The 19,359-nt window shown below is 44.8% G+C and overlaps 1 protein-coding gene across 1 annotated transcript; it reads right to left on the bottom strand.

Annotated features, from left to right (window-relative positions):
* Positions 1–5,176: 5,176 nt before the first annotated feature.
* LOC308298278 (ras-related protein Rab-39B) lies at positions 5,177–18,461 on the bottom strand (the record flags this gene model as incomplete). The annotated part of the gene is made up of 3 exons (XM_080741848.1): positions 5,177–5,422; positions 9,225–9,405; positions 18,247–18,461. 3 exons carry the CDS (start codon positions 18,459–18,461, stop codon positions 5,177–5,179), a joined length of 642 nt encoding a protein of 213 aa, XP_080597974.1.
* Positions 18,462–19,359: the final 898 nt, after the last annotated feature.

The following is a 19,359-nucleotide window of genomic DNA, read 5'->3' as shown; positions in this document are numbered from 1 at the left end:
TTCAGACTTGCACACATTATCATGATTTTTCAAAAGCATAAAACAATGGTTCTAAGTATAATGCATTCCAGGTCTAAATTGGTTAATATTTTGGACAAAATAGCACATTTTACATCGAAGTGCCCACTCTTCCTTAGTGCCCACTCTTTCTGTATCCTGTAAGAAATGTCAAGTTTAACCCCTGTAATGAATGACTCATAAAATCATCAGTCCAATTGAAATGGCATTCTATCTCTGTAATATCGACCTAACAATTTAGATACAAGCCATGTAGTGTGTGAAACCTTTTTTCTTTCTTTTTTTACAATGTCTCAGACACACACACACACACACACGCACGCACGCACGCACGCACGCACGCACGCACGCACGCACGCACACACACACACACACACACACACACACACACACACACACACACACACACGCACACTCAGAAGAGAATGAAAGGAGATACAATGTCTTATGTCTATGTTGTTGGTTTTGTTGAAATGTACAGAATATTCCTCCTACTTTGCTTCCCTGAAAGATTACAGTGTGGTTCCGTTCTACCAGCGTGTAGGCTATGCCGTTCCCACGCAAATAGTTTGGGGGGTGGGTGGGAGGGAGCGCTTGTTTTGGTTCACTCGACGTCCTGCGTGTATGTGCAATGTTGTCCAACACATGGGTGACTTTTAAAACCACTTAGGAACTGTACTTTAGTGAAATTATAATTCGGAGGTTTTCCTCAGTGTGTCCATTTTGCAATGCTTTATACTTCTACATGTCCGTGGCAAATATTGCGCATTTCACTCGGGTGCAATTATTTGAAAACGTTAGTTACCGGTTACTGTGCAGGTTTGGATTATGTTTTACGTTGCAGATTTAGATTATTATTATAAAACATGCATTAACCAATTTTATAAATAAGGTTAACTCTGAGTACTTTCACTTTGGTACTGTACAGTAAGTAGGCCTATAGTATGATGCACTTTTGAATACAGGCTTTCACGTGTAACAAACAGTTTTTTACATTCTGCTGTTGTTACTTTTACATCAGTAAAACATCCGAGAGTGCCTGAGACACTAGACCAGTGGTTCTCAACCTTTTCGGGCCGTGACCCCCCAAATAATCATATTTGAACTGGGGACCCCCCCCACCCTACGAGCACTAACGAGTTGATGCATTCCGTTTTGTATAACACGGTTGGTTCTATTGTGAGCATGTAGATTGGCTATTTTCACAATTTCTGCCTCTAATATTTGACAATTTGGCCAATGTTTAATTTGTCATTTTAGAGGTATTAAAAAGTCTTTAAATTGTCACTTTAGAAATGTGCAGATACCCTCTATACACTCAAAACTGCATTTTGGTTTGTTTACTGTTGAGTGAGAAAACATTGTTGCACATTAAGTTAATCATCCGGGGACCCCCCAAAATAATTTGGGGACCCCTCTGGGGGTCCCGACCCACAGGTTGAGAACCACTGCACTAGACGATTGCCTGTGCAGAGCGGCAGAGGACGTCACAGGTGGGCAACCTGCGATGGACAAGTTATAGCGTGAACCGAAACGAGCGCTCCCTCCTTGTTATAATCACAGCAATGTGGGAGTGTTTCTTCCCACCCCTGCTATTGGCTTGGGAACGGCACACACACGCGTCCTATCCGTATGAGTATGCGTGCAATGTAAGTGTTATTTTGCGGTAAGTTCATTCGTCCGGGTTCTCCTCGTACGGGTATGCTGTCGCGGTGGTTTTTTCCCCTCTGGCGTGATCCGGTCCGGTATACTTCCAGTGTTCCACGTTCGAAACCTTTGTAAAGTGAGATATTTTCCCATCCCTCAAAAGTTTTCCAAACAAACGTCCACTGTCGAGGTTGGACACATGCCATCCAACTGTAAGCTGTTAGGTGTCTCTGTCCGTCTGTCCACGTTAACAAGTCCCCGGCCAGTTTGAAGGTAGACCCCCTGGCGGGTGGCACTTTCAGGTCCACATATACCGCCTTTTATTTGGTCCATTTATTTTGTACACTGACTGCCCTGGGTGGGGGAGGGGGAGGCCGGCGGTTGTCCCCTAGGCAACGCGGTCCTTTGTGGATCTCCGCTTTACGGCGACTGCCACATTACTTAATAGCGACGAAGCTGAATGACAAACGGACATTTTATCCAACGGCTGGGACTCGCTGGCGGCTCGAATAGTTCGCTCCGGGGGAGTTCTGTGAGTAATAATGTCTGGCGACAATAGGATTACTTCTGGGAAGTGAAGGCAATTTGACCCTCCCCCCCAACACACATACAGATCCATCAAAAAAAAAAAGAGAGAGAATATTGTGTAAAAAAGCATTGCAGATGCCCTAGCACCCCAAAACTAGTCTGGGATCACTTTTCAGGGTTGTATCTGGTCGGGAGTGGAAACCACAACACGCCATGTTGTACTACTCAAAGACTACATGTTGGCCGGAACTATCCAGCCGGAAACAGTTTTAACCCAAAATAATTCCCCTGCGCTCAAGGACATACTTTTTTGGCCTACCTAATAAACTCCTTGATGAGGAGGAGTTTTGCTTTTGAAAAATGTGTTTGGTATATATATCTTTTGTCCAACTCGTAGTGACTGGCAAGGCTAGGCTACTCGAGCATTTTAATAGGGATTGGGGAAACAAACGGGGGGAACCAAATCAAAGCGACGTTCTTCTAGTGGTTTCTGCGTTGGGCGGAAACCAAACGGCCTGTTGTAAAAGAACACCGAAAGCCTGGTAGGCGAGGTTACCCCAAAACTGACAGCGGAAACTTCCCACTGGACTTCAAGCAACTCTGACTTCAGAAGGTTGATGTTTCTCTATTCTAAAATGCTTGTTTTTGAGTGGTCTCGTGTAATATTGTAACATTCTGAAATATGGACTTTTGACATTCATGAGCTGTATGCCATGAAAATTAAAATAATTTACAAAAAAAAGGTTTGGAATAATTCACTGAATGTGCAATGTATCTAGAATATATGAAAGTTTCAAAAAGATATATTAAAGTTTAAAAGAAAAACTTTTACACAATATTCAATTTCTTTTAGATGGATCTGTACATCCAACCCACCCTCCCCTCCCTCATACTTCGTCGCACAACGGCGTCGTCGAGCGCCGGCAACAGCCGACCTACAAGCTGTCGACGCGTGAGCTCCTAGGTCTGCTATTATCGCCGCACGACGCCGTCATGTGAGGAAGCGTTAACCTCATCCTTCCCTGTAATTCCATTCCAAAACACCTTCTGTTTTCAGAGCCCTATCTTCCGTTCAAGAACTGTTTTCGTTCCAGAACTCTTCTTTGCTCAGAGCTCTGACGGTGGAATATACCGATGTTTCCTGTCGAGATTGGCACAATTCACCCAGGTTTTTTCATCTCAATCACGTCACTTCTGTCTGCTGACCTCACTCAGCAACAAAGAAATAATAAAACAATTCACAGGAGGCAAGCATTGATCATCACCCCATGATGTGCACTGCAATGTAGTTTCAAATGCACTCCATTGCATGCGCTTTTTGAGAGTGAAAAAATAAGAAGACCTGTGTGACATGTGTGATCTGGGCAGCTTGCCCCAGGAAATGTGCCAATCTCAACAGAAAACAACGGTACGGTATAGTATGCGGGGGCGCAGTGCAGTATAGCAGAGGAAACCTAATTCGCAGAGGAGAGGCTGAACCTGAGATTGCTGACTAATATGCATCTTCAGGTTAATATCTACTAAAGAGTTGATGCCGCATGCCGTCTCTCGCCGCGAAGGAACGTGCCATCTGCTCGCTCGTGATTGTTGAAATTGCATATCGGGACGAGAGGAGGAGATGAAGGAGGGAAGGGAGGCTGACGGAAAGGAAAGGGGATATTCTGTGCCTTACTGGAAACCAGGCAGAGAGAGCGAGATGGACAGAGAGCGAGAGAGAGAGAGAGATGAGGGAGTGAGAACGAGAAGGATGGAGCTAAATGTATCAAGTCGTGAACCGTCGTCCCAAAGGCAGGTCTCCCCTTCCCTGCACCAAATGAATGTCTCTTTTCTCCCAGTGCCATTGTCAGCCAGCACAGATCTTCGGGTTTAGCAGGGCCAAAATAAAACTAAACGTGAACCTAAAGGATAAACCAGGCAGGCGATAAGAAGAGTCTGGAACCGCTCTCGTAACCCGTTTCCTCTTCGCGGCCCCAAAACAGCGGACTTAACAGCGTGGACCAGGGGTCTTCAACGTTTTCAGGCCAAGGACCCCTTAGTTGGAGAGTTGAGAGAGAGATGAAGCAGGGATCTGTTCATAGTTTCATTGTTTGACAGCACAATCATCAGTGCATTTTGGATTCATGTCAATTTGTGTTTATAGATATTTAACCACTTGAGCTGTCATTACCTAATAAACTTGACCTTTCACTCTGTACTTAGTCTGCTTTTTTTCCCCTCTACACCAAACCTCTTTGCCAAAAATAGCCGATCTTGTGAGCTTGTAGATCGGCTATTTTTGGCTAAAGTTCTCAGAATATGGACAGTAGGGTTCAACCGTTCAAGTGGTTCATATAAAAAAGGAGAAAGAAGGTTTCTATCACTCAAAGATTTGGAGGACCCCCTGTAGTAACTCTGAGGACCCGGACCGCCTGTTGAAGACCCCTGGCGTAGACAAAAGGCACCTCGACTTCTATCTCAGCCTTAAATCAACCGATCTCCTCCAGAATCGCCTCCATCATCGCCATCATCGACCTTTCCCCCCTCGACGCCCCATTCAGAAACAGAAGACGGCAGAGAGCGAGGGGGGGGGCGGGGGGCCAGACCAGGCCAGGGGGGCCAACGAGTTACTGTCCAGGATCTCCCCCTCCTCCCCAGGTATACATACAAAACCTGGAACCGCAACCCCACCCCCCCCAAAATCCCTCCGGGAGCGTGTCGCTGTTTCTACATGTCATCTTTTCGACAACCAAACCTAACCCAAACCCTAACCCTAACCTCCGTGGGGAGAGGCGCTATCCTGCCGACGCTCCGTTGTCGAAATGTTGCGTTGTCGAAAGAGCGAGATTTCCCCAATCCCTCCTTTTCCCCCACCTTCCTTCATCGTCGCGCTCCCAAAAAACTCCAGCATATATGACGTTTTCTTAAAAAAAACTCCTGTGATGTCCTCCTCCTCCCCCCGTCCGTTGCCTCATCATCCCCGTCCCGGTGGCGGCGGTGGGGGGTCTCAGCAGAGACAGCGGCGGTCGCTCTTGGTCACCTCCTCGGAGGAGTGCACCACGTTGGGCACGAAGCCGCTCTTGACGCCCTCCCAGCCCTCCTGGATGGTGATGTCGCCGGAGCGCACCAGCGCGAAGATGTCCCGCGTCAGCTCGGTGAAGGCGTGCTCCACGTTGATGGCGTCGCGCGCCGACGTCTCCACGTAGCGCATGCCGTACGCGCCCGCCAGCTTCTCGGCCTCCTGGCGCGTCACCTGGGGGGCGGGGGGGGAGAGAGAGAGAGAGAGGGGGAGAGAGAGAAAGGTAGAGAGAGAGAGAGAGAGAGGGAGAGAGAGAGAGAGAGAGAGAGAGAGAGAGAGAGACGGTGTCATTTGGGTCATCAGGGGATGGCAATCATAGATATCAAATCACACCAGACCATAGACTGTAAAAAAAATATGGACAATGCGAAGCCATTGGTTTCTATGCTGCGAAAATGATGTTTTTTTGTCCCTTGTATGGGTGTCGCCATCATTGTTTGAATGGTACCCCAGGAATCATAAGGAATGCTATTGGATGCCAACGGTCACGTGGAACCGCAGGGATACATGGGAGAATGTTGTGTTGAGCCTCCCGAAATAAAGCACACAAAGAAGAACACAGCCGGCTCGGCTGGTATCAGCTTAGTTGGCCACGCCCCCCCGCAACTTTATCATCAATTTTAACATAAATGGGACCATATTTGCACAAAACGCATATCATAGTGATTGAAAGGGAGTTTTTCACTAGCGACAGGAACCATAAAGTATTTATGACAACGTTTATTAAGGTTAGAAAATCAAAGGGGAAAACGAATGGGGTCCAATGTATGTGCACAGTGGTGTAAAGTAACTAAGTACATTTACTTGAGTACAGTACTTAAGTACAATTTTGAGGTATTTGTACTTTACTTGAGTATTTCCAAGTTCCAATACTTTTACTTCTACTCCACTACATCTCAGATTAAAATATTGTACTTTTACTCCACTACATTTATTTGAAAACTTTAGTTACTTGCGATGCGTTGTGAGCTTGTAGATCTGCTATTTTCAAACATTTTGTACTTTTACTTTGGTAATTTAAGTACATTTTGATGCCAAAACTTTCATACTTTTACTCAAGTAAATTTTGAATTCTGGACTTTTACTTGTTACGGAGTATTTCTATATTGCAGTATTGATACTTTTACTTAAGTATAAAACATTTGAGTACTTTTTCCACCACATCATGTGCATATCTTCTTGTATGGTCCGTCCTGTCCATGACATCAGGTACTTTATGTGTACAAGCATGGATCAAACCAAAGAGCACCTTCCTACACTGCAGTTATCTTACGCAGACTTTAAAGAACACTGCAGCTTTTTTATTTGAAATCTCATTTGCTGTTCGATCACGAGTGGATCAATACTAAGTGGTCACTGAGCCAGCACGAACGCTCTATAGTTTCCCCTAATGGTTTATGATTTGGTTGTCCTGGTGAGTCTCGAATGCTACTGTTTCAAAATGGAGGCTGTCTATAGTACAGTCCCTCCGTAGGACGCGGCCTATATGAAGTGAAGTTCATTGCTAAAGGCCCATTCACATTATCGCCTCTACCATTCATTTCCATTCATTATCACTGACCTTTCAACTCACAGCCAATGAGCCAGGGACCTGTACTGTAGTTGTAGTAGTGTACTAATTGTAGTTGTAGTTGGTCACTGTTGTAGTTTTTATATTTTGTGCCTTCTTCTTTGTGCCAATTAATTCCTCCTCCACACACATTGCTGTCGTATGCTACTGACTCACCTGCCAGTGAGGAGCCCCCACCGGGAGGACGTAAAACTCCCTGCTGACAGGTGCCACCCGCCCGCAGGAATACATGCAATGACCAATATCTATCACCCTCCACGGCTTCCCTACCCCGAACACAGGCCAATTGTTTCCACATAGAAGCCCGACAAAGCCGGACGCACCATAGTGGATTCGAACAGACAACCTCCGTGGTTGTGGGCAGGGACTTTACCACTGCACCACCTGAGCGTCTGTTGTATGCATTAAACATACATAATCTCCATAACAAGTCGCTCTCGAGACGTGACGGATGAATACATGTATTTTCTTTCGTCTTAAAGTGACTTACTTGTTTACAGCGTAAACAAGTCCATTTAAAACAAAATAAATTGTGGGTTCACTGCATGAATTGGACATGTTTTCCTTTTTTACATTATTCAGACAGGTTCATTTCTTTCCCCCTGCTCTCATTTCCTAATTGGACTCTGCACTACTTTGTCACTAACAGTTACAAGGACTTGGATTTGTAGAGTGCCATTCAGACAGCCACGGCCCCTCAGTTTATAGCCTTAGTTACGCCCAGGGGTGTCACACCAAATTCTGGGTCCTGGGTGCTTTAACTGTTGAAAAATAGCAGATATAGAAGCTCACAGCGTGGCACCGAGTGTCGCGCTGTGAGCTTGTAGATCTGCTATTTTTGAAAAATATGTGTGCAAGTCTTTGAATATTTCAAATCCTTCTAAGGTTTCTTGAAAAAACCTGTGTTTCTATGTCAGTGGTGCTTTTCATTCACTTTTTCATCTGCAGGACCCACAAAAATATATTGTATGTATTTGGCCACAGACTCCCATTTCAAAATATTGAGGACCCCCCAGAAGCAAAATTTGAGTTACAAATGTTCTCTTGAAAAATACATATATTCAAAGATTTCCACACATTTTCACGACTTTTAAAAAATAGCAGATCTACAAGCTCGCAAATAGCTAAAGTATAAAATAATTCCAGGCCCCTACACCTTTTCCCCTCTTGTGACGCCCCTGGTTACGCCCTCAGAAATATGATATGGTCCGCGGCCACAGCGGTCGTGTTGACTTCACCGCCTCAGCTGATTTCACCGTTTTCTCTGCCTCTTGCCATGAGATCCTCGGATTCTTGTTGGGCAGCATCAGGAGAAACACTGCTCACATAATCAGTGGGATGAGGCGGATGTGACGCACCCGCTCCCTTGGTGCAGTAGCGATAACAAATCCTACTGGAAGTGTTATGTCTATTTTTGGGGGCGTTATTTTGTCTTTCTCTGGTGTTGTTGGAGTTACTTCCATTATGTTTTCAAATGTTTTCTTATACTGTACACACATAACAAGAATATGTCGCTCGAATGACTGTCTGTGCTAGTGTGCTTCTGTTATGTTTCCAATGGGACTACAGTTCTGTGCAGAAGTGACTACTTCCGTACTCCTAGCTGTAGTTCCAGACTCTATATAGCTTTCAGAGATTGTGGAATAGTTGTCTGGCTACGCGAGACTACAGGACAGATTAGAATAAGGACCTGAGACTAGCCCTTGCGTGAAGGTCATCACTTCCTGTTCCTTCTAGCTGTTTCATTCTGACTGGTTGCTGTTGCTACTGTGACATCTGAATCTCTGCATGGTGATTACTTGGTGTTTTTTTCCCACCCAGTGCCAATTGCCTAAGCTGTAATCCTGGGCTCTGCTCTCCCTCTGCCAACCTGGGGAGAGCCCTGAACCGAGCTCATGCTTCCCTCAGTGCATGAGGAGTGAGCAGGCCGCTTCTTATCACCTGACAGGGGGGAGCTTCCCCGGTTGGACATAGCGTGTGGAAGGAACACGTTATTCCAACCAGTTCCTTTCCCCTCCATCAGGCAACCCGGCTGGCCAGGGGGAGGCAGTATAGAGACCAGGATTACTGCATGTTTTTGTGAGGGTATCTACCCTATAGGCGACACGGGGAGAACATGCAAACTCCACACAGAAATGCCCTTTCGCCAACCCCACCCAGGGTGTGGGCGCTGATGACGCGGAGGAGAGAACACGCCCCCAGCCCCCACACCCCCAGCCCCCAACACCTAAGCCTAAAATGAATAAACATGTATATAATATGTATGACGGAACCTTTGTAGGCACCATTTACACTCGCAAGAGTTAAACCAACATGCGTACGAACAGTCACTTCTCCTCGACATATTTCTCGGCGCAGCGCCCCCCCCCCCCCCCCCCCCCCCCCCCCCCCCCCCCCCCCCCTCACCTGACGCTGTGCCTCCAGGTCACACTTGTGGCCGACCAATAGGAAGACGATGCTGTGCGGCTGGACGTGGCTGCGGGCCTCCTCCAGCCAATCGTGGACGTTCTGGAAGGAGCGGCGGTTGGTGATGTCGAACAGGAGGAGCCCGCCCACCGAGTTGCGGTAGTAGGCCCTCGTGATGGACCTGGAGAGAGAGAGAGAGAGAGAGAGAGAGAGAGAGAGAGAGAGAGAGAGAGAGAGAGAGAGAGATGGGACAAAAAGATACAAAAAGTTAGCGGTGGGGGAACACACTGGGCAGGCACGTGCACACATAAGCCCCTTTTCCACTACAGGGCTGAACCAGAACTAGAACTAGAACTTTCCAAGAACCTGTGAAGTTCCGGGACCAGGTTCTGCTTACGTTTCCATATAACCAGACCTAACCAGGAGGGTAAGTGCTGCTGGCCCCGCCCATAGGCTCCCAGAACTCAAGTTTAGTACTACATCAGGAGCAGGACCTAAAAAAGGTTCCCAGAACCTTGTCTGAAACCGGGCTGTGCGCAATGGAAAGAAAACCAGAACCAAAAAAATAGGTTCAGGTTCTGGAAAGCTCTAGTTCGACCCTGTAGTGGAAAAGGGGCTATAGATATCAAAGGGGGCTTGAGCCCCTGTCCTTTTATTCGTCTGTAAAAAGTGCCCTCTCATGAAGCAATGAAGCAATAAGCCAGAACAGGCTGTCTTGGTCATATACGGAGCGTGACAGTCAACAATGTGACGTCACAACAGGTCAGCTATAGATATTGAGGCGTTACCAGGGGCATAGTTTCTGCCGATTTAAAATGACTCCAATACGGAACTAAAACTTCCTATGATTGGCCGCTAGTTGCGCTGTTTTCCCCCCCGGCCGATCACAAAAGGAATTGCTCTCCATTGGATCCCATTCATTTTCCCCTTTCGTTTTCTAACCTTAATTAACATTTTCATGAATACTGTATGGTTCCTATCGCTAGTTAAACATTGCCTTTCAATCACCATCATATTCGTTTTGTCGAAATGTGGTCCAATGTATTTTAAAATAAATGATAAAGTTGCGGGGGGCGTGGCCAACTAAACTGATACCAGCCGGCTGTGTTCTTCTTCGTGTGCTGTATTTCGGGAGGCTCCGACCACATTCTCCCATGTATCCCTGCGTTGCACGTGACCGTTGGCAGCCAATAGCATCTCTGATGCCTTTACAATTCTATGATGGCGACACCCATTCCAAGGGGTAGAAAGGGCCATTTGTGCTGCATAGAAACCAATAGCTTCGCTTCGTCCATATTTTTCTACAGTCTATATGGGCGTACAGACGGACTGACTGACAGGATCTGCCGGTTAACCGGGTTTCATAGTAAACCGCGACCCTTGGTCGCGAAAACGTAGGCTTTAAGTAGAGAGAGGCTGAGCCAGAGAGAGAGAGAGAGAATTAAGGGATGTTGGTGTTGGTGATATGTCACAGTCACATACACCCCGATGACAGGCCCAGAAGAAACCTATTAACGTGATGGAAGAGAGAGAAAGAGACAGAGACAGAAAGAGAGGATGACAGACGACAGGGGAGGTGTGAAGAAGAGCAGAGAAGATGAGGAAGACTTCATGGCCGTGCCCAGGGTGCCGAGTGCCGCGCTGCGAGCTTGTAGATCTGCTATTTTTTAAAAGTCATGAAAATGTGTGCAAAATCTTTGAAATATTTGAATATTATGTATTTTTTAAGTGAACATTTGTAACTCAGATTTAGCTTCTGGGGGGGTCCCTGGAACTAAATATTTTGAGATGGGGGTCTGTGGCCAAATACATATAATTTTGGTGGTCCTTGACATGAAAAGGTTTGAGCACCACTGACGTAGAAACATGTGTTTTTCAAAAAACCTACAGACTTTCCATGATTTTTCAAGAATTACAGATCTACAAGCTCGCAGTTCGGCACTCTGTGCCACGCTGTGAGCCTGTATATTCAATGTGAGCTTGTATATTCAATAGTTAAAGCACAAAATAATGCGTAATAATGCGTTCCCAGTCTAAATGGGTTAACCCATTTAGGCCTAGGATTATTGACTGCTTTAACTATTGAAAAATAACAGATATACAAGCTCACAGCACGCGCTGCAAGCTTGTAGATCTGCTATTTTTGAAAAATCATATGTTTCTATGTCAGCAATCTGGCCAGCCATCATCAACGAAAAGGTCCTTTTCACTTCACTGGAGCTCAGTTAGTCTGTTCTTGAGAGACTACTATGTCAACCTTTTCATGTGAAGGACCCCCAAAATGATATTTATTTGGCCACGGACCCCCATCTCAAAACATTTAGTTCCAGGGACCCCCCGCAGAAGCAAAATTTGAGTTACAAACGTTCGCTCTAAAAATACATAATATTCAAAGATTTGCACATTTTCACGACTTTCGAAAATAGCAGATCTGCAAGCTCGCAGCGCGGCACTCGGTGCCGCGCTGTGAGCTTGTATATCTGCTATTTTTCAACGGTTAAAGCAGTCAATAATGCTAGGCCTATTAAACGTAGGAGGAACGGAGAGACGCAATCTAGGGAGGCGGGGGAGGACAAACACACACACTGACACACACGGAAGGAAGGATGACCTTACAGATGGAGGGACAGTGACTCAGTTGAGATTAACGTCCTTGCTAGTTGAAGAGGAGGAGGAGGAGGAGGAGGTGAAGATGACATTAAAAAAAGAGGAGGAGGAGGAGAGAGGCGATCCTGAGTCACGGGCACGTCTCTGAGGAGCGTGTCACAGTTGCTACGGAAACGCGAATCACACTGTCAGGTGAGAACCGGGGCCAGGGGCGTCGCACAACATTCTGGGCCCCGGGTACAAGGATTCACTCACATTTTGTGCTTTTAGGCCTAGAATTATTGAATGCTTTAACCAGTGAAAAATAGCAGATATACAAGCTCGCAGCGCGGCACCGAGTGCCGCGCTGCGAGCTCGTAGATCTGCCATTTTTGAAAAAGTCGTGAAAATGTGTGCAAATCTTTGAATATATGTATTTTTAAAGCGAACGTTTGTAACTAAAATTTTGCTTCTGGGGGGTCCCTGGAACTAGATATTTCGAGATTGGGGTCCGTGGCCAAATAAATATCAGCTTGGGGGTCCTTGACATGAAAAGGTTTGAGAACCACTGACATAGTAGTCTCTCAAGAACAGACTAACTGAGCTCCAGTTCAAGTGAAAAGGACCTTTTCTTTGACGATGGCTGGCCAGATTGCTGACATAGAAACATAGGTTTTTCCAAAAAAACATAGAAGGATTCAAAAGACGCATAGAATCGGGACAAAATTCTAATTTTCACGATTTTTCAAAAATAGCAGATCTACAAGCTCGCAGCGTGGCACTCGGTGAGCTCACTGTGAGCTTGTATATCTGCTATTTTTCAATAGTTAAAGCATAAAATATATAGTGTACCCGTTCTGAATGGGTTAACTATTGAAAAATAGCAGATATACAAGCTCACAGTGCGGCACTGTGAGCTTGTAGATGAAATGCTATTTTTGAAAAGATCTTGAACATTTGTGCAAGGTTTTTTGAAAAACCTGTTTCAATAGTGGCGTTTCCATAAAGCCACTTTTTGCGCATTAACGGCTTATTCGCAAAATGTTTTTATGGAAACACTTCAAAATGCGAATAAACTTTCATTAAAAAAGTTATCCGCTTGGAGGAGGAGGATTTTGAGCCTTTATCGAATAAACTAAATGCGCATAAGTGAATGGAAACGGGTCAGACAATAAATGCGAATAGTTTATGACGTTCTAGGTCCATTTCCCCTGCCGCTTTACGTCCATGGTATAGCGTTAGCCCACAAAACAAACCGGTTGTTTGTTACACACGGAGTGACACGGACCGTGTGTAAATTCCTCCCGTTTTCACCTCCCGGAGTCAAGCCATCGGTGGCGAACCCTTCCTCATCACACAGTGTTGCGTGCCTGAAGTGCCCAATCTACAAGCTCACAGCAGCTCGCATCCGCGCCGCGTTGTGAGCTTGCAGATCGGCCACCTGACCTTCCAGAGGACGCTGAAACTTGCAGGATGAGCACTGTGCAGCGACACGACCGCGGTTTTCCCGGTGAACCGGTAGCAAAATAATTCCCCTGCGCTCAAGGACATACTTTTAGGACCTACCTAATAAACTCCGTGATGCGGAGTAGTTTTGCTTTTGAAAAAATTGTTTGGTAAATGCATATTTTTGTCCAACTGTTAGCGACTGGCAAGACTACACAAGGCTACTCCAGCATTTTAATAGGGATTGGGGAAACAAACGGAGGGAACCAAATCAAAGCGACGCCGCTTCTTCTAGTGGTTTCCGCGCTTTAGGCGGAAACCAAACGGCCTGTTGTGAACGAACACGGCGAGGTTAGACAGCGACCGAGTCACAGCAGTCAGACGTGCAGTGCTCAGGTTCGGTCTGAAAAAAATCAGCCCGATCAACTCTTGCAACCGTCGCTAATTCGAATGACACCCGCAAATGGAAACATGCTAAATTCGCTTTGTCTTAATGCGTATTTCTGATAATTCGCTTACTTCCCTAATTCGAATAAGTTTATGGAAACATGGCTTATGTCAGTGGTGCCTAAACCCTTTCATGTGAAGGACCCCCAAAATGATATGTATTTGGCCACGGACCCCCATGTCAAAATACTTAGTTCCAGGGACCCCCCAGAAGCTACATTTGACAATAATTTTGACATTTTCATGACTTTTCAAAAATGTAAAAAATTTGCAGCACGGCACTCAGGCAGTCGACGAGCTAAAACTGACGCGAGTGTGCGTGTCCGTGTGCTGTATGTGTGCACTTAGTTTCGCTCATAAGCGCAGTCTGTCCAACTGTCGAGCCTGTCACAGTTAGGGATGGGACAATATGAAAAGTTCATATCACGGTTATTTAGAGAAAAAAAACCCAATGTATTTTAGAGTTATAGTTATAGTGCTCAGTGTGAATGTAAAATGAAACCTAATGGACCCGTAAGGCTCCATTTGGTTTTGGTCATTTTACACTCTCAAGTAATTTTGGACATTTTAAGAGTTAAAGATCTACAGTATAAGGGTCGAATTGGTTACCAACTCTCCATAATTTAGCTGGGGACCACCTTGAATCCCTTCAAAGACACCTGGTGGTCCCCGGACCACAGGTTGAAAATCACTGCCCTATACAGTAGCCCGACTAATCTTTACGGCCTGTTTCCTGTCCCTCTTCCAGGGGCGTATGGCAGGGTTACGCAGCTGCCATACCCTGGGTCCAGGTGGGGAAATAAGTTATTTTTAAATGTAAATCCATGAATGTCTCTTTGTCTATCTGTGCTGGTTATTATGTTGTTAAAATATCAATAAAGTTCAGCAGAGTTTGGACATGGCAATTCTATTGATTGCTGCCTTCAAGTGTGGCATGGAAAGAGGGCATTTGCTTAATAGTAAAATCTGCATTTATGGTCTGGAAAGGGCAGTTATTACAGACAGATAAAAGGGCAGGGGCTCAAGCCCCTCTTTGATGACTACTGTATGTGTGTACGTGCCTGCCTCAGATAGTGACCTCATAGCTCAGGTCAAGCACACTGTGTTTTCTTTATATTAGCTTTGAATAATGTCCCTGTTTCAACAAAATTCATTTTGCATAGACAAACAAAAGGAAAGTCGCTGAGTTAGTCATTCTGGTTTTGGAGCCCTCCGGGCTCGGAAAGCATTCAGGTAGGTTTCTCCTGTGTGATAGAGAGACCGTCCATGAAACAGACTGGTAACGTGGTTTCAAAATGATGAAGTCGGTTAATGGTTCTATAGATCAGTGGTTCTCAACCTGTGGGTCGGGACCTCCAGGGGGGGTCCCCAAATTATTTTGGAGGGTCCCCAGATGATTAGCTTAATGTGAAACATTGTTTTGTCACTCAGCAGTGTAAACAAACCAACATACAGTATAAGTCTATAGAGGGTATCTGCATCTTTCTAAAGTGACAATTTAAGGATTTTTATGACCCTTTTAATACCTCTAAAATCAAACGTTAAACATTCTCCATACTGTCAAATATTAGAGGCAGAAATTGTGAAAATAGCCGATCGACATGCTGTGAGGCGTTGTGAACATGTAAATGAAATCTGCTATTTTCACAATAGACCGTGTTAAACTAAATTAACTCAAAGTGCTTGTCAGGGTGGGGGGTCCCCAGTTCAAATTAGGGCTGCAACTAACGATTATTTTCAGAATCGATTATTCGGTTGATTATTTAAACAATCGATTAATCGGATTGTGGCACTTATTTAGCTATTACCTTATACATTAGATTTGAGGTTCTTTTAGACATGTTTTAACTAACAAAAAAGATGAACAATTCATTAAAAAATACATAATTTATTACATTTTGCTCAGCTGCCGATTAGGTTGCTACTAAAAGACAAAAATCAAACACTTTTTCTGACTGCATACTGATTAAAGAATAGCTACACATTTGTCAGGCTAAAGCATAACAGTATTCTTTTCAAATAGGTAATTAAAAAATCACACCCGTGTGAAGTGGAGCTGTGTGTGTGTGTGTGTGTGTGTGTGTGTGTGTGTGTGTGTGTGTGTGTGTGTGTGTGTGTGTGTGTGTGTGTGTGTGTACCGATTTGTGTGACATTTGAAGAAAATATGTAGGAAAAGGAGCAAAAAGTGTGTTTTGGAGAAAATTCAAGATGGCGGAAAATCTATCATGGCGCAAATGGGCGTGGCCTATATGGGGAGATGCGTCATGACCCAAGGAATCCAGGGAAAAAAGATTTTTAATTTTCCGACCTACGGTTCAAGAGTTACAGGCCAAAACGTAAAGTGGGGTGTTATGGCGCCACCATGCGGCCAAATGACACAATTATTTTTTATTTAATCCTTGAAACCATTATGAACCTCCTCTCCAAGTCTTGAAACTCTAGCCCCTATGGTTTGCGAGAGACAAATAATTGAATGTGAGTTTTTGCGATTGCCATTATAAGTCAATGGGGAAAATTAATTCACTAATAAATTAATATCAATTAAACTATTGAACCTTTCTCTTAGCAAGTTACTAGCCCACTATTCCCGAGTAAGCCGGTCGATTTGACATATGGCGCGAGTGTGTGGTGGCAAAACTGTGGGACTAGTAGCGTGCCGAAGTCAGGCTACATACAGACACACAGACAGACACACAGACAGACAGACCCACAAAGCTACGTATAGGGAGCCTGTGTTTCACACAGCTCCAAAAATAAATATTCAAGTCATATTCTTTGTTCTTGACCCAATATTCCTGCATGATATTAATACAAATTCCAGCGATTATTTGCCGATTACAATTACTAAATTTGTTGGCAACTAATTGAATAATCGATTTGATTACAATTAATCGATTAATCATTGCAGCCCTAGTTCAAATATGATTATTTTGGGGGGCGCGGCCTGAAAAGGTTGAGAACCACTGCTAGATATCAGTTTTGATATATTTTCAGTTAAATGCCCAGATCTAACTGTGACATTACATTAAAGACTGACCATAATGTTAACCCTGACTCTTACATGACTAGTAACTACGTTGTGATTCACTTCTCCAATTAAAACGCACATTAACGCAGCACTATGTAGTTTATAGATAATATGCAGCCTGAGCCAAGGTCTTTGACTTCATTACCCAAGAGTCCCTGCAAGTATGGCCAGCGAGGACGTGCTGTGATTGGCCAGTCTTCACTTTGACTGGCAGTGCCTTGGCAAATGCTATAATGAAACTCTTTGTCTCCACTATAGTAATAAAGTCAAGCCCTATAGAGTCCATAGATTTTTAAATGTAACTTTATAAATTTGTGTGACATAATATGCTATATAGTTATATAGTGCCGCTTTAACACCCCTGTGTAAAAAAGAAGCTGAAAATTAAGTAATTGCAGAGTTGTTACTTGTTACACTGTAGCCCATTGTGTCCACTTTAGTATTGCAGTGACTTAATTTAAAACTAGTTTAAGAAGGTGATGATATGCCATGCCATTTACTCATGTTCTGAGAGCAGGTAGAGCAAGGGTCTTCAACAGGGGGTCTGGGACCCCTACGGGGTCCTCAGAGTTACTACAGAGGGTCTTCCAAATCTTTGTGTGATAGAGGCTTTTTTTTCCCTCCTTTTTTATATTAACCACTTGAACCCTAGTGTCCATATCCTGAGAACTTTAGCCAAAAATAGCCGATCTACAAGCTCACAAGGCCTCACGCTGCAAGGCGTTGTGAGTTTGTAGATCAGCTATTTTCGGCAAAGAGGTTTGGTGTAGAGGGGAAAAAGTACAAGTTCAAGTACAGAGTGAAAGGTCAAGTTTATTAAGTATTCAAGTGGTTAAATATCTGAAAACACAAATTGACATGAATCCAAAAAACACTGATGATTGTGCTGTCAAACAATGACACTATATGGTATCTATGGGTTGTGGGGGGTCCCTTCTTCATCTCTCTCTCAACTAAGGGGTCCTTGGCCTGAAAACGTTAAAAACCCCTGAGGTAGAGGAAGCACCTGTATAACAACAAGTGTGAAGTCAGGTTCCTTGCTTCCGGCTGAAATATTTGTCTTTCTTCCTTCCTTCCTTCAACTCTCTCTCTCTCTCTCTCTCTCTCTCTCTCTCTCTCTCTCTCTCTCTCGCACTCTCTCAATTCCTTCAGTTAAATTCCATTCAATTCGATTTTAAATGGGCAGTATTTGAAATACAAGATATTTCAAAATACAAAAAAAGTATTTCAAATACTTTTTAGCTACTAACAAGCCAAAGCAAGTGTGAGCAAATACAAACAAAACAGGCATATTACAGTAAGAAATGTCTGTCTGTCTGTCTGTCTGTCTGTCTGTCTGTCTGTCTGTCTGTCTGTCTGACTCTCTGACTCTCTGACTCTCTGTCTTTCTCTCTCTGTGTGTCTCTCTCTCTACATCTCTCTCTCTCTCTCTCTGACTCTCGCTCACAACATCAACATGTCACTCTGACACGCGCACACACAGGCCACAGCCACAGTGTGTGTGTGTTTATGTACCTGAAGCGCTCCTGGCCAGCGGTGTCCCAGATCTGCAGCTTGATCCGCTTGCCGGGCTCGATCTCCACCAGGCGCGAGAAGAAGTCCACGCCCACCGTGGGGTCCGACACCTGCGCGAAGCGGCCCTCCGTGAACCGCCGGATGAGGCACGACTTGCCCACCGTCGAGTCCCCGATGACGATGAGACGGAACTGGTAGAGCCATATCGCCTCCATGGCACTGGGTCTGTCTGTCCGTCTGTCTGTCTGTCTGTCTGGCTGACTGACTGACTGATCGCGGTAGCTGTCAGTGTCAGAGAGAGAGAGAGAGAGAGAGAGAGAGAGAGAGAGAGAGAGAGAGAGAGAGAGAGAGAGAGAGAGAGAGAGGGAGAGCGATGAGAACAATAGTGTTTATTTACAGAGATCAGATTAGCGTCGTCAGTCACAGTGCCAGTTGCAGAACTGAGAGAGAGAGAGAGAGAGAGAGAGAGAGCAGTGGCGTCAGTTCAGAAAAAGCTAAGGTATGGCAACATGACTGGTGTCTTGCACGCGAAGGTGCGCGTGCAAGACACCAGTCATGTTGCCATACCTTAGCAACAGGCATGATACATTTATTTTAAGAAGTACATTTTATTTCCCCCCCCCCCCGTTTCTATGGTTTCTTGGGCTGGATATGGCAGCCTGGAACGGTTGTTCACGTGCAGCTAAACTTGTCATGTTAGTAAACGTGCCACAATTAACAATAATGCATTGCACCTGTGCAGCTGACCTGGGAATATACCATTTTGTCAAGTGACCATTTTGTTAAATTTTGCATTTGTAGTTATTTTACTGTAATTTAACAACATAATAACCATAACAGATAGACAAAGAGACATTCATGGATTTATATTTAAAAGCAACTTTTATTTTTCCCCCCTGGACCCAGGATATGGCAGCTGCATACCCCTGCCATACCCAATTGACGCCCCTGAGAGAGAGAGAGAGAGAGAGAGAGAGAGAGAGAGAGAGGTCTCTCTATGCTCTCGTGGCTGCAGCGCACTCTGCCTCTGCACCGTGCATGCAAATGCAACAAACACACAGACCACAGAATGGCACAGTGTTGTTCACTATACATTAGCCTTGGTATGGATCT

The sequence above is a fragment of the Nannobrachium achirus genome (assembly GCF_963921795.1).
Source record: "Nannobrachium achirus genome assembly, chromosome: 14".
Taxonomy (NCBI): Eukaryota; Metazoa; Chordata; class Actinopteri; order Myctophiformes; family Myctophidae; genus Nannobrachium; species Nannobrachium achirus.
The sequence above is the reverse complement of the archived record's forward strand: the minus strand, read 5'-3'. Positions and strand labels throughout refer to the sequence as shown.